The sequence below is a fragment of the Capronia epimyces genome, assembly GCF_000585565.1.
Source record: "Capronia epimyces CBS 606.96 chromosome Unknown aczIQ-supercont1.3, whole genome shotgun sequence".
Taxonomy (NCBI): Eukaryota; Fungi; Ascomycota; class Eurotiomycetes; order Chaetothyriales; family Herpotrichiellaceae; genus Capronia; species Capronia epimyces.
The window spans coordinates 2,647,517-2,670,513 of NW_006912906.1; the positions used below are offsets into that span (position 1 = coordinate 2,647,517).

Consider the following 22,997-nt stretch of genomic DNA (forward strand, 5'->3'; position numbering starts at 1 on the left):
GTTGAAGTGGAAGGCTAGGGAGGCTGACAGAGTTCTGTTCGGGGCTGGGCCCCTAGGCTAAGGGGCCCTGAGGCCTGCCGGTGGCCTTTGGTCGCCTGGGGTTGATCCCATGTACACTACCTACCAGGTACGGAGTACAGTACCTGTACTCTTAGGTACCTAAGTCCTCTACCAAAAGTCCTGTCCCTCCCTGAATTTGCCTGCATAACTTGTGACCTATAGGGTCCTACGGCAGGTAGCCTTAGCCTTAGGAGCCTTAAGGGCTTAGGAGGCTAGGAGAGCTTGCTAAGCTTCTGCTTGTACCTACCTCGCATATAGAGTGAACAATGGCTATTGTAACCGTCCTTGGTCGCAACGTCCAAGCCTGTGCATTTGCATCTTCGCGCTCTCATCAAGTCGTCCGACCAAGACAAAGAAAACTGACACTAGTAGCTGGTGCTAAGGTTACCAAGAAATAAGAAATGAAATTTCCTTGATCCCAGTCTTCCCCTTCTCACGACCAACACTGCTCCGCTAGATTGACATCACAAAGTCATTCAATATTCATACACCGGCGCTTTGAAAAGCACATTGGCAGAAGACTGGCTGACTCCTCCCGCGGCAGACCCAGATTCCTTACCAGAAACCCCGCTGTTACCCGTGTTCGATCCAGGTCCTTTGCCTCGAACCTCGACGGCAAGAAACGCCGCAAAGCGAATCCTCCCCTCATTCGCACCAGAAGGTCCTAGCTGCACCGGATCAACCGTAGTGCCCCCACGCTGCTCATCAGCGTTGTTTGTTGAAGGAGTAACCGGGGTGGCCTCGGTGCTTCCACCGCGATTATCGTGGCGCGTCGATGATGTCTTCTTGCTCACAAACCCTCCCAAAAAGCTCGCTTTCTTAGACTGCTTCTCGTCGGAGGTCTTGATAGTCGCTTGGCTGCTTTGGCTTGCCACACTGTCGTTCCGCATTTGTGGCCCACCCACCCCGGCACCGCCACCTTGCGAGACCGTTTGTGAAGCAGCCTTACCAGCAGCTTCACGAATCTCGGTCTCGACGTCCCGGTCTCGTGGTCCATCTTCTGTGCTGGCTGTGCTCATGCCGTCGCCTTCTGGACCTTCTTGCATCGCCTGTGCGGCTTGCATGGCGGCCAAACGCTCGTCCAGACCCGGATTGGTCAGTGGAATCAATTGCGGTTCGATTTTCATGTACGTGTCGTTAACAGGGGTCCCAGGCATGAAATATTCCAGACAAATATCACGGGATTCAAGCGGAAGATTGGCGGCGATCCCAATGGCCTGTCCAACGATCATGTTGACCCCCTCGCTCAACCCGAGCGGCGGTGGATCAGTGAGATTTGCTTTTAGTGACTCGGTGAGCTGGTGAGTGAACAACTTTGTCAAGTTCTCTGTATACTGTTCAGCCTGCGGCGAGTTGAGGACATCCTGTAGCCCTTCGATGGTGGTCAGGCGCCAGGTGGTGAGTTTAATGACCAGATCATCTCGCTGCTCGTCTGTCAGGAAGCCGTTCTGTCCTGAACGACGCAAGGTTCGTTCTACGTTCTTTAACTGTGCTGACAACCCCGGATCAATCCCCGGGTGGAATGTGCGCTCAAAGATACTTTCGTACAGCCAGCGAGTGATACATGCTCGACCCACGGCCGTCATTTCCTTAGTCCCAACAGTATGCGCGTCCTGGTTACAGACATGCCGGAGCCATGGGGGCACTGCCCGCCAGTTCTTCCGGATGTTGAAGGACAGGTTGTTGATCGCCTGACTCAGTCTCTCAAATCTTGCCGTATATTGGGCATCGTCCAAAGACGTCTTTGACATTGACAGGCGCTGATTGGCCACAGTATTCTGCAATTGAGTAACTTGTGCTTCTCGCTCGAAGTAGTATCGTTTGACTTTCGAGTATTTGGCCTGCAATTCTTCATGGCGTTGAAGGAGCTGATGATAATCCAACTGACTAGCGTCTTCTCGACTCCTTGGTGGAGGGGTATTTCGTCCTTGCTCAGGGGCTTGTTGCGACATTCTAATTCTTGGGTCTTGCTGGCTTTGGTACTGGGCATGCTCTTCGGCACGAGCGTCTCGTTGCGAAAGTTGTTGGCGGAGGCCTCCGTTCAACGTATCGCCTCTTGCCATGGCCGCCGCCTGCTGTGGCTGTGGCTGGCCCTGACTTGCTGACTGGACTGAATATCTGTTCGTTGCTGCTGTTGAAGGGCGAGATTCTTGAGGGTGAATTTGATGCGGAATATTAGCCACCGGTGAAGGCGGTCCCAATGAAGCCTGTGAAGGAGGTCGAAGATGTTGATATGTATCAGGCTCGGCGTTGTTTGGTCGAGAGGGAGGATCTTGATATGGTAAGTACTGTTCCGAGGTACTGGCAGACTCGGTTTGATGGTACGGCTGATATTGTTCCTGTCGTGGACTGAAGTGGGGGATGTCTTCGGCGTAGTCGACAGATCTATGAGTCGTCTGGCTTTGAGGAGAGTCGAATTGACCAGGACCTCGTTGATAGTGATCGTATTGAGTCTGATCCGACTGGTCTGCCACTGAGGTGTCGGTCCCTGGGTAGAACACGGAATGTCTGGTCTGTTGAGAGTACGGGTCGCGAGAAATATTATCAGATGGGTGTGCTTTCCGCAGGAGATGCACAGAACTCGATCGACCGATTTTACGCTCGGATTGAGCGTTTTCCTTCTCCTTCTCCTTCTCCCTCTCCTTGTCTTCGTCCTTAGCCTTGTCTTTGATAAATCCACTGATGAAACTCCGTTTGGATCTCTTGTGTTCTTTCTCACGTTCAGCCCGAACCTGTCTCGATTGGCCAAACGTGGTCTGCCCTGGGACAGGGGCGGAGCCTTCAGGGACGGTAGCTGGTGGTGACACAGGAGGCACGATGTTTACGCTGGGTCGTTGTGCGCCATACAGTTCACCGGCAGAGGGGGTGCGACTGCTTTGACTGCGAGACAAATGTTGGGCTGGATGGGACTGGAATCGGGACTGAGATTGAGATTGAGATTGAGTGTCTTGGATCTCGTATTGGTGATCGTCCAGTTGCTGGTTGTAGCGGTCAGAAGTCAGATCAAACTGGGACCCGCTGTAGAGACCGCTATTCGGGTGCTGAGGCTGGTAAGCGGTCTCGGGCTGCTCAGGACTGCGATCTTCGAGGGATGCCTGCGACTTGTTTGACTTGAACAGCCGCATTGAACACGCATCCGCCCGGGAAGACGGGTTAGACAGATGATGTGAGTGTCGTCTCGAAAGGGAAAGATGGCATCTGGCACAAAAAGGTCTCGGAGTTGGACAAAAGGGCGTCAGCCCAAACTGCTGAGGGCGGGCTGATACCAAGCTTACTTGCAACCATGGAAATGAGACTGGCTCAAGTTGTTCAGCCCTCCGCCTGTTCCTGTTTCTGAATTTGGCTCTCCAAATAGGCTACGCGACCAATGACGAGATGAGAGAAGAGGGGCATGAGTTCTAGCTGCTCAACTACAAATAGCTGCTATCTCGGGCGCCTCAGGCTTAGGCTCCTCGCCGGACCGACTCCAGCACAGATCAGCGAGCATCAGCCCTAGGTCAGCATTATTAACACCTGCGAAGGGTTGCCTCCCAGACATTGCACAGATCTGACCACCTACCTCCTCCACACTTGCTGCCGGATACTCCATTTGAACCAGCAATCTACACTGTGTGCAGCGTGCTTGTCGGGAGATGACATTCACGATGCGAGATGCTCCAAGCTGTGGAGGGGACCTGAGGACGGCGTCGCCTAAGCTTGGTGGGGGCTGAAATCACGAATACTCCGGCCACCGAGCATTCGAGTCGGAGGTGGATTTCTCAACACTTGTCTCGCCGAATTCCAAGACAGTTCGTGTCCAGACTGTGCTTCACCAGCCTAACAAATCTTGGTTGACAGCAATCTTTCAGCAGGCTTCTGGATTGGCTGAGCAAGCCTGCGCCGCATCTTTGACTTGTTTCTCCATTCAGGTCACCACCGGTCATTATTTTGTCAATTTCATTCGCCCTCATCTTCGAAAGAAGGCAGCACCACATCCCATCCTGGATCTTCATCGATTTCAATACCTGGAGTACCTTCTCCCGAGGTCTTGTCATTATCATGCCCGTCCTTCTGTCCTTCCTTGTAAAAAGCCTTGATTCGATACGCGACCAATGAACCGTCAGTCAAGCCAGCACCCAAGGGACTCTCGTTAAGAACGCTTGATTTGCCCCCTATTCTCTTCTTGACACCCTTGGGCCCCAATGTTTCCTGCTCATTGATATACAATGGTACCCAGCCCTTTGAAGGGTCTCTCTTATCAGCCAGCACACCAAATTCGAGCTCTTGCGGTGTCTCAGGAAGCGGAATGGTCGTGTTAGGGAGATATTTGAGATTTCTTGACTGAAGCGCAGCAAGTAGAAGTGCTTTGATCTCTGTGAAAGGCGTTGTAGGCAGGACTGATAGGACTGTAGTGGATTTGTGGAATTTGAACAACAGAGTGATCATGTCAGGCATTGGCAGTGCAGCCAGATCTTCGACAGAAACCGTCATTGTTGGCCTCAGGTTTAAGACGTTGTTGCTTGGATTGCTGTCGCGATTGAGAAAGTGTATAGCATTACCTGGAACTTGATGAGAGCTGAGTCCTAGATTTCTGGTTTAACGGAGAGAGTGTACAGATACAATTCCTGCTTGCCTGCTCCTCACTTTTGTAGACTGCGCAGAATGTACGCGACGCGCCGCAGTCAAGAAAATCAGGGTCTTTCTCTATGTGGAAGGTCCCCCGCCAACGGAATCTGCCTTCCGTGGTGCATCGCAGGTGGCTTTAGATGCCGCTTTCTATTTCATAGACTTGCTTGTCAAGTCGTTATACTCCTGGCTATTTTGTATCCCATATTTTACAGTGACTTAAATTGTCGGACCTTTGCCTATTTTAATTCCGGCTACTTCGATGGCGTCAGAAATTGCTCGAAGCCAGAACTAAAGCTGGAGGATTGTTGGACCGTCGCCCACAGGATCACCGAGTTTATCGGCCATGCTCAGCATGTGGCCGTTCAAGTCTTCACAAGTCGGGGTCAAGGACGCTGCCCCCGGCGCAACATTGCTACAATCAGAAGTACCAATGCAAGCGACCGTGCCTTCACCAATCTCCCAATCAGCCTCGCATCCACCGACAGAGAACACGCCTGCTACATTTACGGGATGGCCGAACGAACGACTCTCAATTCCATTCGTTCTTCGAGCTCCTACACTGATGATAGCATCCTTTGCTTGCGGGTTCACCCTGGGCTCTTCCCAAGGGGCAACCAAGGGCGCATACCGATATCGCGCAGAGAACGCCCATCGCCTGCCAACGACACAGACCGGATGGTTTCTTTACCAGAAGTCCAAGAACTATCATGCCATGCTCGCTGGAATAAAAGAAGGGGGCAGGTTTGGTGCTATATGTATGGGCTGGGCAACACTGTTTATGATTACCGAAGAGATGGTCGATCTGTCCAGAACCAGACTTCTGGCTCGAAGAGACGAGGATGTGGCAGCGGGACAACGAGACGCCGGGAGTACTGTCATTGCCGGAATGACCCTGGCTGGATTCTATGGCTGGAAAAAAGGACTGGATCACTTTGCGGCTGCTAGAACTGCGAAGACAGCATTCAAGTTCTCCCTAGCATACGGCTTGATCCAGGACTTACTAGCGACTGTGCGAGGGAATCCTCCAGCTTATGTTGTCTGGATGAAAAGAAAGATGTTCTCGCGCGCTAGTGTGGAAAACATTGACTATTAGCCCAGGACAATAGGTATCGGCTTGTCCAGGCCAACATACAAGGTGGTACGAATGCCTTAAGCCTGGGGCTGCGCAACACATATGCATGTGCCATGCATGCGTGTCACCAGTCTGTGGCGTCACACCGCTATCGCAGCTTGTTCTCCCCGATAGACCGAACACAAGACTCTGTTTTGGAGGTTCAACAATAAGGCTGATCTACGGCATGTCCGGGGATATGCCTCACAGCGCCGGTCGAGGAAGTGGGAACCATGACAATGAAGAAGATCATTCAGAGGCCTAGAATCACAGAATCAGGATACGGGGAACATTAGCTGGGGATAGCAGCAATGGTCTTACAGAGTAGAGTCTAGACCGAGACTGTGAGATCTACAGGGACAAAGAAGTCCACGCAGTCTTCTACGGGATTTCTAGCGTCTAGTGGCCGAAGAGCCCCAGCAGCAGCAATCGGCCAAAATTATCAGGACATACGCATTACGACACAGGCGAAATGTTACCATGGTAAAGCAGTGCTCCAACAGCCCTGGTGGCTCTGTACTCCATAATGAGGCTAAGGAGGCCTCCTTTAACCATGGCGCGCCCCTTCAAAGTGAACCCAGTCTTCAGAGGATGCAGGATTGGATCGCTTAACAGGGCACAAAACATCCATGTTACGGGTTTGGCCATCGCGTCTTCCTTGACAGGGCATGCTTCTGTCCTACCAGCAACCTTACCACACAAGTGCCGCCTAGGCGAGGTTGTCTAGCATTCAACTCATTTGCCTGACATGCGCACGGCTATAGATATAGAAAAGGCACAGTTGCAAATCGGGCATTATCTCAGCGCTCCTCCAGACTCCAGAGGCAGAGACGTCTACTCTGTAGGGGTCAAGCTATGGGCGTGGCCAACGGCTTCGGGGCCCCTGGGCTTACGGGTCCCTCCTCCAATGCAATCCCCCCGCCTATCCACCGCCTATCTGTTCGAATTGCACCTTTGACGTAGGCACCTGATTTAGTTAAGTTGCACAGGTTGCACTCCATACTGCATGAGGGATCGCTCCACTGCGCTTCCAAACGGTCTGGTTTGGCTCCCGCTGCTGTTGTTCGTCTACACCTACTCCGTACTCCGTGCTTCTTACTTTCTCGCTTGCAATATACGTAGCTACCTCTGTCGACCCTGTCACCGTCTGGCAGGTGCACGACACCCAGGTACCTGTCCCTTCAAACATCATTTTTTGACGGCTACAGTGGCCTGCTCGCTCTGACCTCTTGACCCAAAACTCATGTACCCAAGCGTGCGACCCATCCACCGGCTATCCCCGCCTTGCCCCCAAAGACATCTCCATCCCGCCCGGCCTCCTTCAAGCTGCTACCAAACTACAGCATCCCGACAGTTGGTGCCTGCAGACACCCTGGGTTACTAAGCCAGACATATACAAACACCAAAGACTTTCTGTCGTGCCTACTGTCGACTGTCATCTCTCGGCTCCTCGTTCCTGCTCGACCGGGGCGACCTCCTCCTCTCACGCGAAGGACGTAGTCGGATGCCTGCGACAATGGGCTGAGGGGCTCTGCAACACGAGCAGCAGTTCATCTTGGGTGAACACGCGCTCAACCACAACCGGTCGTGCTGAAAGATGCGGCGACATCATGGCCGGGGTCATTCTCCCTTCCACGGTCGAACAGCGACCCCTCCATCGGCGGAAGTGTCGTTGGTCCGCAGCTTTGACTCCCAGGTCAACCCATCACGACCTGTCAGGCAATCTCCTTTGGCAACCTCTCAAATTCAAGGTATGCCACTAGACTTGATTGACCGCATTCGCTCGTTCCCCTTGTTCCAGTCGACTCCCGACAGATTCCTCGTCGACATTGGCCTCCTCCTCAAACCTCAACTTCATAATTGCAACGACTACATCATCACGGAAGGCGAAGATGCCAAGGCGATGTACTGGCTCGTGAGAGGTGCTGTTGCGGTCACGTCGCGTGATGGAGAGAGCACCTATGCCGAATTGAAGCCCGGCGCGTTCTTTGGGGAAATCGGCATACTGATGGAACGTCCTCGCACTGCCACCGTCGTCGCGCGGACAAGATGCTTGGTTCTGGTTTTAAAGAAGGAGGATCTGCAGAAGATACTGCCGACATACCCCGATGTGGAACAAGCAATTCGAGATGAGGCCTTGGAACGTCTGACACAATTGGAAAAGAAGAAGCGGCAAGTGCTACTCGGCACCGAAGATCTTCCCTCTAATGAAAGAAGAGGATCCAAGAGACGAGCGTCGTTCGAAGAGGATGTTCCCATGGGTGAGGGAGACCACAGCGCCTCTAGCTCGAGCAAGCGTCGCAAGTCTCCAAGTCCAGGGACGAACGAAGTGTCATCGGCCAGTGCCTTAGGACACGGGCTTGTCAACATTAGGGCAACACTGAAAGAATTTCCATTGTTTGCCTCTCTGCCCGCCGAAATCCTCCACTTTCTGGGTCTCAATGCACAGCCGAGGAGCTTTCCACCATTTACAGACATCATCAAGCAAGACACGCGGGGCCGGGAGATATATTTTATCGTCCGAGGTGAAGTGGAAGTCCTGGACGAGAAGATCGTGACCACTTCCAGAGCTCACAAGTCCAAAGAACCAAATGGAATAGTACCGACCCCACGGGTCAAGGCGCGTCTCAGACCTGGGCAGTACTTCGGCGAGGTTGTAGGTCTATCGCTGGCCGACCGCCGGACCGCGACTGTTCGATCCGTCACACAGGTCGAATGTCTGATGATATCTGAAAATGTGCTAGCAGACTTTTGGAATCGTTGTCCTCCAGAGATTGTACAGCAAGTTGAAAGAACAGCCAAGGAGAGATTACGGACGGCCTTGGACAATGATGTTGTCATGAACGACACCGGGGCTGAACCTAACATTCACCAACTAGCAATTGGCGACTCTAAAGCCGATGGAATCCATAGGAAAATCGGCCATGCTCCCCGTGTCATTTTTACTGAAGCAGAGATCAGCAGCCCGCTGCAGCCTATTCAAACGGATGAACCGGGTCCTGTTGAACCTCTAGATCCCGACCCTTTCTTAGACGAAGGGCTAGAAAGTGTCAAATCGCGGTCAAGGAGGGGTTCACTTGCTCCGCCACCACCAGATGAATCCCCAAAGGAACAGAGACGACGTTCTCCTAGGTCATCTCCTGTCTCAACAACCAGTTCATCTCCTCGCAGCCCAGTGTCAGGAGCACCATCGCCTACGTTTGAGCACAAAGGTTCCGCATTCCCTTTTTCCGACCCCTTCTCATCGGGCGGACGATCCAAGCCCTGGTCAAAGTCGAGTCATGGCCTCAATCGAGGCACGATTCCGGACAATGTGTTACCATGGGTTTTTGAACACCTCGAACTCCACGAATTGATGCGCCTACAAGCAGTTTCGCTACATTGGCAAAATGTTCTCCATACAGCACCAAACCTGTTTCATTATCTCGACCTGTCACGTTACAACCGAACAGTCACCGACGATGTCCTTATAAACCGAATTTGTCCATTTGTGGGCAAACGACCACGTTTTGTGGACATCAGCAATTGTTTCCACGTTACAGATGGAGGCTTCGCTACCCTCGTGAATACCTGCGGTGCCAATGTTGAATCATGGCGTATGAAGAGTGTTTGGGATGTAACCGCACCGGCAATACTGGAGATGGCCAACAAGGCGCGTGGATTGAAAGCGATCGACCTCAGCAATTGCCGTAAGGTCAGTGACACCTTACTGGCGAGGATAGTCGGCTGGGTAGTACCGGCACAGCCCCAAGGGCTTCCGAATCGAGCCAAGTTGAGTATGCGCCCAGTTGTCAATACCAAGCTCGGCACTCCTGTGGCACAGCCGACTCCGGGCACGGTGATCGGCTGTCCCAAACTATCCTCCATCACTCTGAGCTACTGTAAGCACGTGACGGATCGAACAATGGCTCATATTGCCACTCACGCCCATGATCGGATCGAGTCAATGGATCTCACGCGATGCACTACCATTACAGACGCCGGGTTCCAGTTCTGGGGAAACGTCAAATTTACACGGTTGAGAAAGCTTTGTCTGGCTGATTGCACGTATCTCAGCGATCAAAGCATTGTATGGCTGGTCAATGGAGCTGGTAGTGGTTTGAGAGAGCTTGACCTAGTAAGTGCTTCTGTCCATGGCTCATGTTTTGTGCGTCTAGCTGATTGTTGCTCTGTCGTAGTCCTTCTGCTGTGCCCTTTCTGACACAGCAACGGAGGTTCTGGCTCTTGGTTGTCCAAACCTGACCCACCTCAACCTTTCGTTCTGCGGCAGTGCAGTGTCAGATCCCAGTTTGAGATCAATCGGCCTTCATTTGACTTCCCTGAAGGAACTCGCTGTTCGAGGCTGCGTCCGGGTGACGGGACTTGGCGTGCAGAGTGTCGTCGAGGGATGTCAGAAACTCAAGCTGCTCGATGTCAGTCAGTGCAAGAACCTTCAACCTTGGCTTCTTTTGGGCGGCGTCGAGCAATACCGTGCAGCGGGCCGAGACGTGGAATTTATTGTGGTCAGTTCTGGCACGAAGTTGGTGCGGTAACAGTGCTTTTGGCACCAGAGCATGGCTCCGGCCAACCCAAGGACGTTATCTGAGATCTAGACGGGTTGAAGAAAATGGTACGAGATATGACACGACTTAGTGACGACCAGATTTTCGTGCTTGGGAGATATATGAGGGATACTATGAGACGATCCATGGTATCGATATTTTCAAAACGTTGGTTTCGAGTTGATTGACCAAATCCTGGCAAGACTAAAGCCGAGTTGGACCGGCTTGTATATGTTGGGTTTGTCGGAGGACTGTACAAGACAAGGACCAAGGCTTAGATGGAGGATTACGGATGTTGGGAGAGGCGAGCATCGAGGAGTAGGAGTAGGAGTTGGGAAGTGGGATTGGTTTTGGACGGGGCTGGACCGGACTGGACTGGACGTTGAATCTCCTTGACGCAAATGCAAAATGACAGATACCCCTTTATCATTCTCAATGCTCAGCTTTTGATTTCGAGGTTCGAGGCAGATTTCGGGGCAGATTTCGAGGCAAGATCAACATCTCAGATCGACCCGACCCGAGCAGGAAGAATCAAAGAAGATTCAAGAAGGGCATGTAATGAGAGTAAAGAGCATGCCATTTTATCCGTCATCCAGACTGTCGAAAGTATTCGTACTGTATACTGGTGTATCATCAACTTCGGCCACCGACGTCGCTTTGTTTTTACCTGGGTTTTTTTATGATACTAGGTACTTAGTTCTCGACCTGAATGGTACGGACGGCGTTGTCGATACGCAGAGGCAGGGCCTGCACTCCATGGCACTCAAGCCCCGAACAGTCTGCACTTCAAGGCGCAAATCTCTTCATGACGCCGTCCAGCAGACTGTTCAGCTCCGCCTTCCTCTCGTCACTGCACCAACTGCCCTCGATACTATTCCGGACGACTCGCTCCCATTCCGCCGGGGTCAGGGTGAAGGCGTCCTGCACGGCACAGAAATTGGCGAGAATGTAGCCGCCGAAATAGGCCGGGTCGTCGCTGTTGATGCTGAAGGGGACGCCGTGGTCAAGATACGTGCGAACGGGCAAGTCGGCGACCGTCTTGACACAGCGCAACTCGACGTTCGACAACGGACACAGCGTGACCATGACGTTGCGGTCGGCAAACTCTTTGAGGACGGTCGGGTCTTGGACCAATTTGATGCCGTGGTCGACGCGCGTGACGTGCAGATCGTGCAGCGCCGACGCCATGTAGTCGACGTCGGCCTCTTCGCCCGCGTGCGCCGTGAGGCGGAAGCCACGGCGTTCGGCGTCGGCGTACGTGTCCTTGAATCGGATCGGCGGGTTCCCTTTCTCCGTCGAACTCAGGCCCAGGCCCTTGATCACGCCGGCTTCCAGGTCGGGAATGGCGTCGTGGTACATGGCGTCGCCGTCCGCGGCGGGCAGATGCCGTAGGATGCACACGATCAGCTCGGAAGTGATGCGGAAATCCGCCTTCGCCCGCCGCTGGGCCTGCGCAAATCCGTCGACTACCGTGCGGTAGCTGACGCCGCGAGACGTGTGCGCTTGCGGGTCGAAAAAGACCTCGGCGTGCACGACCCCGTCGGCGTGCGCGCGTCGGAAGTATTCGTACGCCAGACTCTCAAAGTCCGCCGCCGTGATCAGCACCGACATGCCGACGAAGTAGTAGTGCAGGAAGTCATCTAGGCTGGTAAAGCGGCGGTAGCGGTCGACGAGGGTCGAAATGGACGCGAACGCCGGATCGGACGACGGAGACGGCAGAGAGATGTTGTTTCGAGCGGCCAGTTCGAATAGCAGCGGTGGTTCGAGCGAGCCTGATTGACCGACAGGGTAAGCAAGAGCCATAGACAGCCAGGAGTATTGGTACAAGGAGAAGGAGGGCACCAGGCAGGTAAGAAGAAAGGGACAAGAAACCCGACGAACGAAGCGAAGCAAGTAGTATCGATCCAGCCACAACCTGTTCAGCTCTCGGGTATTCGTATTCTACCTTCATGCCAAATTGCTAGGTATAAGTAGCCGTAGCTTGGGCGAAACGAGGAGCTTGGGCAGAAACCAGGAGCATGAAGGGGACAGAATAGAATAGACATGCTGACAATCATCCGTACAAGACGGTGGTTGCAAAAACAGCTCACATTTTCTCTTGTCACCCAAGACCAATAGAGAATGGAGTACGGCCAAGATGAAAGATGGTAGGTAGGACACCAGGGGAGAGAACGGAGTACAGCCAACATGAAGGATGAAGGATAGTAGATAGAACGCCAGGGGGTCAAGAGAGCCACAGAGACGATCTCGAAGACACATCTGTGTTTGTATCTGTGCCTGTTTCTGTGTCTGTGTCTGTATTTGTACATGAACTCACCTTCGAGGTGCATATGATGCTCGCACTTTGGCAGAGCCTGGAGGAACTCGTGCATTTGTCCCTGACACATGATATACTGATACTTTCGTTTCGCGGGGCTGTCAAAAAAGGACCGTTTGAACTTAAGTTTTCCGGGCTGTCAAAAAAGGATCGTTCGAACTCAAGTTTTCCTCGGTTTTCTTCTCGTTTGCAGACTAGAATTCCATTGAACTTTGTCGAGGTGGTGAGGAGATCAGGAGACCAGGAGACCAGGAGACTGGATAGGACGTACAAGGTCAATGAGATCACCCTTTCCCTTTACTGTGCTTTCGAGGATTCAATGCGAATGCAATACAAAAAGAAAGAATCATCAAGGAAGTTTACTCTTAGCACGTGGTGGAAATTTTTACCATCCCAGGTTTCAGGCTGTCTGTCGGACGGGACAGTGGACACAGTGTAACAGTAACATGCAGTGGGCAAGGCTGCCGGCCTGTTAACGATAACGATAACGATAACAATAGTAAGCTTTTCGATATGACGTAACCAAGGCCGAGTGCTCCCTGGTGCTCCGTTAGGCAAAAGATGATACAAGATGATACAATACAATGCAACACATATGATGTGAGTAGGTCCTAGGTAAGGGAGGGAGGAACCTGGGTCAAGTAGTGATACAGACTTGAGTGACTCTATGGGGCGGCACAATAGCTACCGGTCTCTGTTCCAATTCTTTGTACTGTCGGGGGTATCATCTGCAAGCTGCAAGTAGCAAGATCATCCAATATACACACGGTGACCCTCGGCATGTTACATCCCTCGCCTGCCCAGCGCTCACAATCCGGTCTGGTCGCTCCTGTTGCGAAGAGCATCCTTGCCCCGTCCGACTCCTTTGGCGCGGGCTTCCACTACCGCCTCCAGACATCGTCCGACTCCTTCGAGATCTCCTAGAATGCCGACGTGTCCTCGATCACTTTCCACCCTCCCGCCCTTGACACATCGATATCCTTCTGGCAGTTGGGCTGCACTGGCCAACACAACCCCGTCACCAGCAGCAAAAGCGAGGTCATCGTATGCATCGTCGTACTTGATTGCTTCCTTATTTGCGACTCTTGCTCCGTAGACCGTTGGGACCGTCTTGCCAAAGATGAGTCCATGTGGTGGATACAAGTTGTTCTCTTGATGACTGGGATTAAAGTTTAATTGTTGCCTGAAGGCTCGAATCTCACTCAGTGTCCGCCCAAGGTATTCCATGGCGGCATCCTTGGGGATAGTGCAAGCTGTCGCAACCGAAGGACGGTTCTGGGCGTGCTGAGCCTGCTTCATCGTAGGTCCCATCACCTCTTCGCCAGGATCTTCCGCCATGCGCGCAGCCTCAGTCGCCGTGTCGCCTAACCGCTGATTAGCAGCCTCCAATGTCTGTTGCGCCGAACCTCGTTTGCCAGATGACGAGATAGTGTCTGAAATGGTCCCCATCAGACTCTTTCTCCGTTCACTATTCCGGCGATGCTGGTGGTGCAGCGGAGGGCTGACGCAAGGTGACAGCCGATATTCGTCCCAGACATGGGGGTCGAAAAAGTCCAGGTCGTATCGTTTATTGGTGTGTTTTTGAAGAAAGCAATGCCCGTCATCCGGAAGCAGAGCGAAGCTCGTGCGGAACGTAAAGTTGACCTGTGCCGTGAGAACCTTGGAACTGAGAAGAACATCGTCCCCGTTCCGCAGTGGCCCGAGAATATTTACACAGTGTTGTGGAACTCCAGCATAGACCACTCCTGCAAACAGATCCGGTCTCTGGTTGACCGCATGCCTTGTGATAAGCCCACCAAGACTGTGAGCCACCACCGTTGCTCCTCTCCTTTCCGGAGGGGTTCCTGGTTGGTTGCATTCCAGGGATTCCAAGAACTTGATGAGCCTCCCACTTAACAGGTCAGGGCTCAGCCGCCAGTCATATCCCCAGTCGTGGACTCGGAGCTTGTTATCGCGGGCATTTGGACACTTCCTCATATGTCTGAGCAGCCTCCGGCATATGTCAATTGGTCCAATGTGTGAGAGGATGTTCGACGGAATCACAGTTTCCTCCGTCCTCGCTTCCTCCTCTCGTGTCAGACCGACCTCGAGATCGACTTTACGAAGGTTGAATCCAACCTTGAGTGGCACCCAAAGCTGTCGATGAGGCGGCTGAGCGGATCTCAAAATCGAGCCTCGGTAGCCCCCCAGAACGACAATGTCGCCGGTCGTTTTCGAGAGGGCGCGAGCTAAAATTGGATGTGCCCTTTGCTGGGGAGTCTCTACTTGAATGTTACCGGCACCCATTCCGACTTTCTTGGATATGCCTTGGCCTGCGTGCGCGTGTCCATCACGGCCCGTGGCCACTGTGTCGATCCGCTTCGGGATCGGGCGGATGGTTGGAAGTTTGGGTAGCCTCAACGATGAATTCTGGAAGCTGTCCGTGATCGCTTTCAAACGAGAATTGGCCATCTCGGTGATGTCGGCAAAGGCATTGATGTCGTCCCATGTAGACATCCCTGACGCTTTCCTCATCAAGTAAAGAGACCCTTCGGAGTTGGAACGTGCACGACTCTTGGTTGATGCTGGGCTGATAGGGGAAAGCAGCGCTTCATCATGTGCATCAGGCCGGTGCATCGGTTTTGGAGCACTGGCGAGGTGGCCAGAAGTCAGCCGTTCTGGCGGAGTCACTGGTTGAGATCTGGTCATCTCCTGCTTCTCGACCGGTTCGCGTACGGACCATCGAAACGTCATAGCTCTTTCGAATGGAGATAGTGGTGAGTCGGCAGCGGGTTCAAAGTCTGAATTGCTTGGATTCTTGTTGCCGAATGGTATGAGGGAGATTGAACTTCGGTTGAACGACGGCGAGGGTATATCGGGCAGATATTTGCGGAGGTTCGAAAACAGAGCGGTCGGACCTGAGAACGAACGTCCCCTTCCACTGTGGTCCGCCGCATTCAAGAATGCCTTTGCCAGTGATGATTTATGGAATGGCCCATTCCGCGATTCTTCCTGTGGTACGGCTTCGATGTCGGTCTGGGCGCGAGGGTGAAGTAGAGGAGATTGATCTGTCCTCGGGGTCGACGATTCTTGCCCCAAGTCTGCTCCTTTCCGAATGTGGTCTGCATAGGTCCCCTTGGGAGAGATATTTGAACCTTCAGCTTGACCATGCCCACTCCTTTTGTGGTGAGATCCGACTAATTGGGCCGAAGATACCTTGTCTTCCGCCAGGTCAATTGTAGAGGTGGACGCCTTGCCATCCAGGAAGAGTGGTGTAGGCTTCAAACCATCGTAGGCCGATGTGGAATCGGGTTCTTGTTGATCCTCGCTTTCATTTTCCTCCTCGGTCGAGGACAAGATTCGCTGGAAAGACTCCAGTGGCAAGTTCAACGCTCTCGCCTTCTCAGCAGCCGGTGTTTCTGGGGATCGCATATGAGTCTGGGATCGGCCGATACTGACCCCGATGATGTCGTCGTCATGAAGCCCTTCAGTCGCGAGTTGGGGTCTTGGGCCCTGGTTAGCTGATGAGGGCCCAAAATCAGCGAGGCCTCCCCGGGCTTCGAGAAGCGGAGACGAGTCCTGGTCACGGTCATGGTCCTGTTCATGAGTGGACGTATGGTCTTCTGTCCCAGAAGAACTGGCAGAGTCCATGTTGCACGGGCGGATTCATGAAGTAATTGGGATTCGGGAGAAGAGTAGTTAACATGTGCCGACGTCGGGGTTTGGAGACGTTTAAGGAGATGACATCCTGACAGATTGTGACAGATTGGGCGCCCAATGTCTGGGGCAATGCCAATGCCAGGATTAGATCTCAAGGTGAGGTCTTGCTTAGTCGTGCCGGAGACGGAGTCAGCCTAGAAAGGGTAATCTGACGGTAAGATAGGAATGAAGTTGCTGGGGGCCAGGGCCGGTGGGATGGGACATCACTCGCTTATGGTATGGAGTATGGAGTATGGAGTGCAGCAAACCGAAGGGTCAGGCCAAGGACGACGAAAGAAGAAGAATAAACGAGGGAGAGGTAGAAAAGTCGAGACTGCACTGCACAGGGGGCATAAGATGGTGTTCGGCAGCGAGCGGAAGGATGGAGGATAGACGTGGTAATAATGCGCGCACACTAAAACTGACGGCACAGCAATCATGGGTGTCAGGTATCATTGTGCACCAACGTTCGGGTTCGGGTTCGGGTTCGGGTTCGGACTAGGCCAGTACCCAGCAAGATTGACGACCATGGGTACAAATGTCGTCTCGTTTGAAGCTCTGGTCTTGTCCACAGCCTGGCGATGGTGGTGCACAATTTACTCTGAACAGCAGCAGCAGCAGCAATGGTGGCAGCAAGTCACGTTCCTTAGTCATCGGCCCCGATGCGCATGTGCAGTTGATACTAACTTGAACACAAAGTCGGATTAGAATCCCACTAATGCTGATTTGGGCCAATACGGGCATTTGGTGCTCTAACAAGCTTTGTCGGATGAGCTTAATGAATGGGGTCAACATAATCAACCTAATTCCTACGTTAGTACCATCACCATGTACATGTCTCTCACCAAGTGCTTTAGCTATCACTCACACTCACACCTCTGTCAGAAACTGCAGAAACTGCACCTGCTTGCTCTCAAGCCATCAATCACCATGACACCTTTCTGCCAGTCACTCCATTGCCCATCACTGCATGCTGCTCCATACAACAACCCTGCCACCTACCTGCAGCCACAGCCACCGCAGTCAGACCTACAATTGTCTCCGACTAACTGTGAGCAAACAGGCTCATCTGGCCTCTGCCATGACTCCTGTAAGCCCTGGCTAGCAAACGCACGCCGCCAATGCTGTGGAACAAATAGCCCAAGCCCGTCCTCGTTGAGGAGTCGATCCTTGAACCCAAACCTGAGCGACCAGACAATGAACCGTTGACTGCTCCCATCCACTAGCGCATCTTCGTGGTGATGAGCAGACAAGTCCCCAGGCTCCGATGGTTTGGCGGCGACCACCAATCAAGTGCCTGGTTTGGCCTGGCCAAGTTATTGATGCATGATGAACATGTGCGAATTGAAGCTATTCGGCGAGGTAGGCGTGAAAGGGCAAGGCGAACGGGCGAGAGAGTCGCAGCAGTCAGTCCGCCTGTCGAGGTCAACGAACCTAGTGTCGATGCCAATACCGACACAGAACACCATCCTGCTGACGCCGGCGATGATGGCCCTGAACAGCTTCCTGCAAATGAAGCAGATGAAGCATTTGGCGGTTCTGGGGAAGAAACTCATGATGAGGAAGCTGACACCCAGGCTGAAGGGGATGCCTCTGGTCCTAAGGCTGACGACGAATCTGGAGAGAACTCCCGTGACAATAACGAAACAAGCGACCCTCCTGAGAGCCCCGATGAACATCCTCCGAACCACCCACCAGACACGCCTACCAATGAGAACGAGCGTGCGGCTAGTGAATCTGGACATGATGCCGCTGAACACGCGGCAAGTGAATCCGGAGTCCCCACTAACCGCGATGTAGATGAGCATGAAACAGATGGGGCGGTTCAAGAGCCTCTGGCGACTGAGGACATCGCAACTCCAATAGTATCCCCAGCGCCATCACCACCATCACCGTCGCGTCACTTGTCCAGAACCTCATCAGGGGCGCGAACAATCTCACTATGTTCTGCGTCCATTCCACCACGACCACGAGATGCGACATCACCCAGCGCATCTGCCACTGCTGTTGAAGGACCGCGCACGAGTTCTATCACTCGGCAGCCATCGATCTCCAGCTCTCACACGCGAGCATCTTCTCAGCTTTCGCCTCGACAACCGATTGCTGGACCCCGACCACCCTGTCCGTCGCTCAGAGCTTCTGATCCACCGCAGCCACCGCAGCCAGCAGTTTGTGAGCCGCACGAAACATGGAATTGGCTGGCTAGTGCTCAAAATCAAACCCACACCCAAGCGCAGGGATCCCCAGTTCACCTTCCAGTCGCAACAATCAAACATATAGCCACTAATCACATGGTTCAACTCGACCCTCACAGACAAGCACTGGAACAACATCACTACCTGGGTACTGGGATCGTCCAAATTGCTAGAGCCGCAGTCTCTGCCTCGCCAGCCTACTACTTGACTCCCTCTCAGTGTCAGGCCCAATATCAACTTCCATCTGAATCCCGCTCATAGAGTGCAAACCACAACCACAACCCACACCCAGCCTCTGACCCAACCTCCAATCAGTATGCTCGCTGCCCTTACTACAACTCCCCATGTGCTTGGGTGGGCCCAACGACCCTAGCAGCACAGGGCTACGTGTACAATCAATGACACATCCTGATTAGGTGAAACTGGGCGACAGATTCAGCTGCCTAACTTGATATCTACCACACTGCATCGGCCGGCTTGCTTACTACGATCAATCACAGTTCGATCCTTTAGCTCCATTGCATCCACAAACTCATCATTTATCAGTATCACAGCAAGCAAGTGGTCCCAACTCTCTCAGATATGCAGTTGAGCACGAGGGGCCCCGAGCTTGTGTTCATATACACACACATATACATACGCATTCATTCGACTGGTTAGCTAGACCCAAATATCAGCAGCTCTGTGCTCAGGTAAGGCATCCCCACGGGAATCTGAATGTCTCCATGAGTTAGACCTCGGTATGGCCCTCGCCAGGGTTAAGGACACTATGGCTCCTCGACTGCAAACACCGGAACACGTAGCCTCGGTCTGAGGAGATCCAGGCGTGATATAATGCTCAGCCTGAGTCAATCATCAGAATATGGCAGCGTGCAATAGCATACGCACAATTGTGCTCGAAGAAGGTCGTCTCGGCCGCTGCTTGCTTGCTTCAACAAGACCGGATCCAAACTCGGTGTAAATAGGACCACAGACGGTCAAATGCTGATCATGTTCAATTCAATGTCCATACTTGTGTCTCCCGGACTAAGGGTAATGTAAATGTACCCGGTCTACCTCTTCCCTCTTCTCCTCGGCACGCTAGGTGGCAGGCGGTTTGTCAGGTACGGCCCTGCCTCTAATCCTCGGAGAGTCCAGTCTCTGTCACCATGCACTGCTACTGGCACGCTGGTAGTTCTAGTGTTCCGGACACTGCGCCGGCGTTGGTCTCGCCGGCAGCTCAACATCTTCAAGTTGAGAGGAAAGGCAACCGTCCTGTATACCTCCCACGTTTATCTCCTCACAACCTCTCCCTTCAGGAAATTGGACAAAGAATTGTCAAGAATAGATCAAATTTCTAACGGCCGCTGGTTGTTGATTCCTTTGGTCATTGCGCCTACCAGGACGCGGCTCCAAATCAATCGCTACATTCATTCGTCGCTCAAGGTGTCTCGTCATGACGATCCGGGCCGTAATTGTCTTGAGTAGTCGTCGTAACACAGAGTCGTTCGAGATATCGGCATGAATCATCGCAGGGTGTTCTGCTCACACTCTTGGTCGCTTGGCATCTGGTCCTATTGCGTTGGCACGTTCCTCCCGTATCCGGATTGCTTCCGTGCCGTCATCAACCAACGTCTCCTTGAACCACGGGTGCTTCAATGCCTCCTTTGCCGTAATTCTCTGCTTCGGATCGTAGACGAAGATCTTTCGCAACAGATCGAGTAGCTGTCTGTTGAAAGAAGTATTGGCCGGAATGAATTCCTGGGGTTCTGTCAGTCTGCTAGAGCTCGAAAAGGGCGACCGTCGACTTACATGAAGCTGCTTCATCGCCTTGACATACTTCCGAGACGCCTTCGTGGTTTCAGTGTTGGGATAATCTAATTTCCCACGGGTGAAAAACTTGGCGGCAGGGTTTGCATTGGCGCCGCGACTTCCAGCAGACACAGCCTTGACCAGCTTGGGGTCAATCTTTCCATTACAGACAGCCTCCATCATGGCAAGGTGTTCGAGGTTGTCGTGCGTCTGGAACAGAGCATCGCCAGTGAAAAATTCGACGATGATACACCCTATGCTCCAGATGTCACAAGGAAAACTCCAACCAAGTTGAAGTATGATCTCAGGGGCTCTGTAATGCCTAGTGGATACCACGGAAGAGTGGTACTCATCGTCGAAAGTAGCCGAGCCGAAGTCTATGAGCCGGATTTCGCTGTCAAGGAGAACCCTTCTCTGCCGAGCTGTTCTGGATATCGTATGTGATGACGACGGTATTGTCCGGTTGTAGGTAAAGGTCTGATAGGCGTTGTGCACCAGGAGAATGTTCTCGGGTTTCAGGTCGGTGTGAATCAAGTTCAGGTCGTGGAGAACTGAAAAACAATCAGCACGACGCCAGATCACTCAACAGAAGGCACACAACTTACAAGCAACACTGGTGAACAATTGTCGTGCAAAGCTTTGGATTTGAGAGCTTGGAAAGGGCACAAAGCCATTTCCTTTGAGGAAGTCGAACACGCTTTGCCCCAACAGATCGGTCACGATGCATATGTGATTCCGAAAATCAAACGAATCACGCAGATGAATGCATTTGTTTCGGTTGTCCTTATCATTCAGAGCAAGTGTCGAAAGAACGCGCAACTCAATGCGGGATGCATCGCGATATTTCTGAACCGATCTGATGATCTTGACAGCGCATTTTGTTTTTTTCTTCTTGTCGTAGGCTTCGACAACCTTGCCAAATGTTCCTTGGCCGAGAAGTTTGACGATGTCATCTGTGGTAACGTCAGCATCAAGCAGCTCATAATGCGCCGAGAGCCCTTACATCGATCTGTCAGAGTCGTCTGGGGAGTCACAATATAGTGCCCGTCGTCGTCATCCACCTTGTGGTGCTTATGCAGATTCTATACCGCGTTAGTCAATGAAGTCAAAGTTGGAAGATTTGTAGACGTACGTCACGGATGACGGGGACATGGACATCGGTAGCCTTTCGTAACGGTTTCGAAGGTGGAATATAGTCGGCAAAGGCGTCTGCGGTCTCCTGTTGTTTTCGTTTGGCTTGTGCTCTCGTCTCCTTTTGTGGCTGCACTCTCTTTCGTTTCTGGCCCACCCTCACGTCTTCGTAGCTGTTACTTGCAGTGTTGCTCCCATATGATTCGAGTGATGTAGGAGCCGTCACAGTCTGAAGGGACGTGGTCCTATCTCCCGAATGATAAGAGGCGGATGATGACGACGCGCCAAATTTTGCCGGGTGTGTGGAATATGCTGGGCTGTCTGTGTACTCGATTTCATAGCCTTGATCAACCTTTCTTTTCCTGCCGGCATTCGAAGGGTATGTCGACGTATCAAGGTTTTGCTGTTGGCTGGAGGAGTCAGCTGCGGGCTGAGGTTCGGGAGAATCGTCGTCGATAACAATTATCTCTTTCGGCACGCCATTCTTGTAAAATTCGTTCCAGTCCGGCGGTCGTTTGTTATTGTCAGGGACGGCTGATGCCGGCTGAGAAGGGGCCATGGATGACACGTTAGAGGGCGGTCTGTACGAGCCTGGGGACAGCTGAGGTTGTGGATACTGAGCGGTAGCCGGGTAGGAATGGTAAGAAGTGGTCAACCGCTGCGGTGCAGGCATTGCGGTCGTTGCGGGGTATGTCCGAGTTGACGGTGAATATGGATTCTGATGGGCGTAACCATATTGTGAATGATGTGCTGGTATGATGGTGGTCGCTATCGAAGGTGTAGACATTTTGTCCCCAGAGAAGCCCTGATTGTGGAGAACGAGGTCCAACTACGTGGATCGTCGCCGAATGCCGGCCGCATGCGAGAGCGCAGGGGACTGTTTTCCGTCGTTCCGTGGTTGAACGTGAGGTGGGATGGTAGGAGTCGTAGAGGAGGAGATCTGAGGAACCGCAGCAACGGCTGAAGAGCCTGAGTCGGCCGTCGTGAGGGAGACTCGAGGTCAAAGAAAATGTGGCACGCCAAACCCTGACGAGGACGGTGCCTCTACTGGTGCAGGCCCTCGATCGTCATTGGCCTGGACGGACTTGTAGGGCTGTGGGAAATGGGAAAAGAGGAAAGGGTCACAATCTGAGAAGAATAGATTTGGTACAGCCAGGCAGACTGGGACGAGACGGATGATGTGATGTCGACGATGGCGAGGTTTCGAAGTTGCAGAGCAGTTGCAGTGTCGTGCTCGGCAAGCCTGAGTGAGGGCTCGGGCTTCCCAGGCCACTGGGGAAGTCCTTCGCTAAGCAGCGAATGAAAACATCATGCTGTAACGATAGGAGCGCCGCAGATGAAACCTATTGCGGTCACTGCCTTCTAATGACCGCTGCGATTCTGCAGTCTTTTGTTGATCGCCGCCGTTGACACTCCTCCGGTCCCCAACCTCAATTACCCGACCGCGTATTACATGCCAGTCACGAATGTCCTGACGATTTCTCCCTCCTTCAGGCTTCTCCTGTCCCATCCCCCGTGGCTTGACTGCTTTATCGCTCAAACTGCCTTTGGCTCGGACGCCTTTT

The 22,997-nt window shown here is 52.8% G+C and overlaps 8 protein-coding genes across 8 annotated transcripts; 3 read left to right on the forward strand and 5 right to left on the reverse strand.

Moving 5' to 3' along the window:
* Positions 1-536: 536 nt before the first annotated feature.
* On the reverse strand, positions 537-3,185 carry A1O3_04232 (uncharacterized protein; the record flags this gene model as incomplete). The annotated part of the gene is made up of 1 exon (XM_007734362.1): positions 537-3,185. The coding sequence occupies one exon, from the start codon at positions 3,183-3,185 to the stop codon at positions 537-539; it is 2,649 nt and encodes an 882-aa protein (XP_007732552.1).
* Positions 3,186-3,996: 811 nt separating this feature from the next.
* On the reverse strand, positions 3,997-4,530 carry A1O3_04233 (uncharacterized protein; the record flags this gene model as incomplete). Its single annotated transcript, XM_007734363.1, has 1 exon — positions 3,997-4,530. One exon carries the CDS (start codon positions 4,528-4,530, stop codon positions 3,997-3,999), a length of 534 nt encoding a protein of 177 aa, XP_007732553.1.
* A 490-nt stretch (positions 4,531-5,020) lies between these two features.
* On the forward strand, positions 5,021-5,761 carry A1O3_04234 (uncharacterized protein; the record flags this gene model as incomplete). The annotated part of the gene is made up of 1 exon (XM_007734364.1): positions 5,021-5,761. One exon carries the CDS (start codon positions 5,021-5,023, stop codon positions 5,759-5,761), a length of 741 nt encoding a protein of 246 aa, XP_007732554.1.
* A 1,615-nt stretch (positions 5,762-7,376) lies between these two features.
* On the forward strand, positions 7,377-10,311 carry A1O3_04235 (uncharacterized protein; the record flags this gene model as incomplete). Its single annotated transcript, XM_007734365.1, has 2 exons — positions 7,377-9,896; positions 9,958-10,311. 2 exons carry the CDS (start codon positions 7,377-7,379, stop codon positions 10,309-10,311), a joined length of 2,874 nt encoding a protein of 957 aa, XP_007732555.1.
* Positions 10,312-11,106: 795 nt separating this feature from the next.
* Positions 11,107-12,123, reverse strand: A1O3_04236 (adenosine deaminase; the record flags this gene model as incomplete). The annotated part of the gene is made up of 1 exon (XM_007734366.1): positions 11,107-12,123. One exon carries the CDS (start codon positions 12,121-12,123, stop codon positions 11,107-11,109), a length of 1,017 nt encoding a protein of 338 aa, XP_007732556.1.
* A 1,321-nt stretch (positions 12,124-13,444) lies between these two features.
* On the reverse strand, positions 13,445-16,267 carry A1O3_04237 (uncharacterized protein; the record flags this gene model as incomplete). Its single annotated transcript, XM_007734367.1, has 1 exon — positions 13,445-16,267. One exon carries the CDS (start codon positions 16,265-16,267, stop codon positions 13,445-13,447), a length of 2,823 nt encoding a protein of 940 aa, XP_007732557.1.
* Positions 16,268-17,556: 1,289 nt separating this feature from the next.
* On the forward strand, positions 17,557-18,393 carry A1O3_04238 (uncharacterized protein). The gene has a single exon (XM_007734368.1). The coding sequence runs from the start codon at positions 17,642-17,644 to the stop codon at positions 18,113-18,115; it is 474 nt and encodes a 157-aa protein (XP_007732558.1). The 5' UTR covers positions 17,557-17,641; the 3' UTR covers positions 18,116-18,393.
* Positions 18,394-20,034: 1,641 nt separating this feature from the next.
* On the reverse strand, positions 20,035-22,219 carry A1O3_04239 (CMGC/CLK protein kinase; the record flags this gene model as incomplete). Its single annotated transcript, XM_007734369.1, has 5 exons — positions 20,035-20,250; positions 20,302-20,852; positions 20,907-21,254; positions 21,305-21,383; positions 21,434-22,219. The coding sequence occupies 5 exons, from the start codon at positions 22,217-22,219 to the stop codon at positions 20,035-20,037; spliced, it is 1,980 nt and encodes a 659-aa protein (XP_007732559.1).
* Positions 22,220-22,997: the final 778 nt, after the last annotated feature.

What these genes read in the sequence shown, in the direction of transcription:
- A1O3_04238 (XM_007734368.1), top strand. Translation starts at nt 17,642, where the DNA reads ATGATGAACATGTGCGAATTGAAGCTATTCGGCGAGGTAGGCGTGAAA.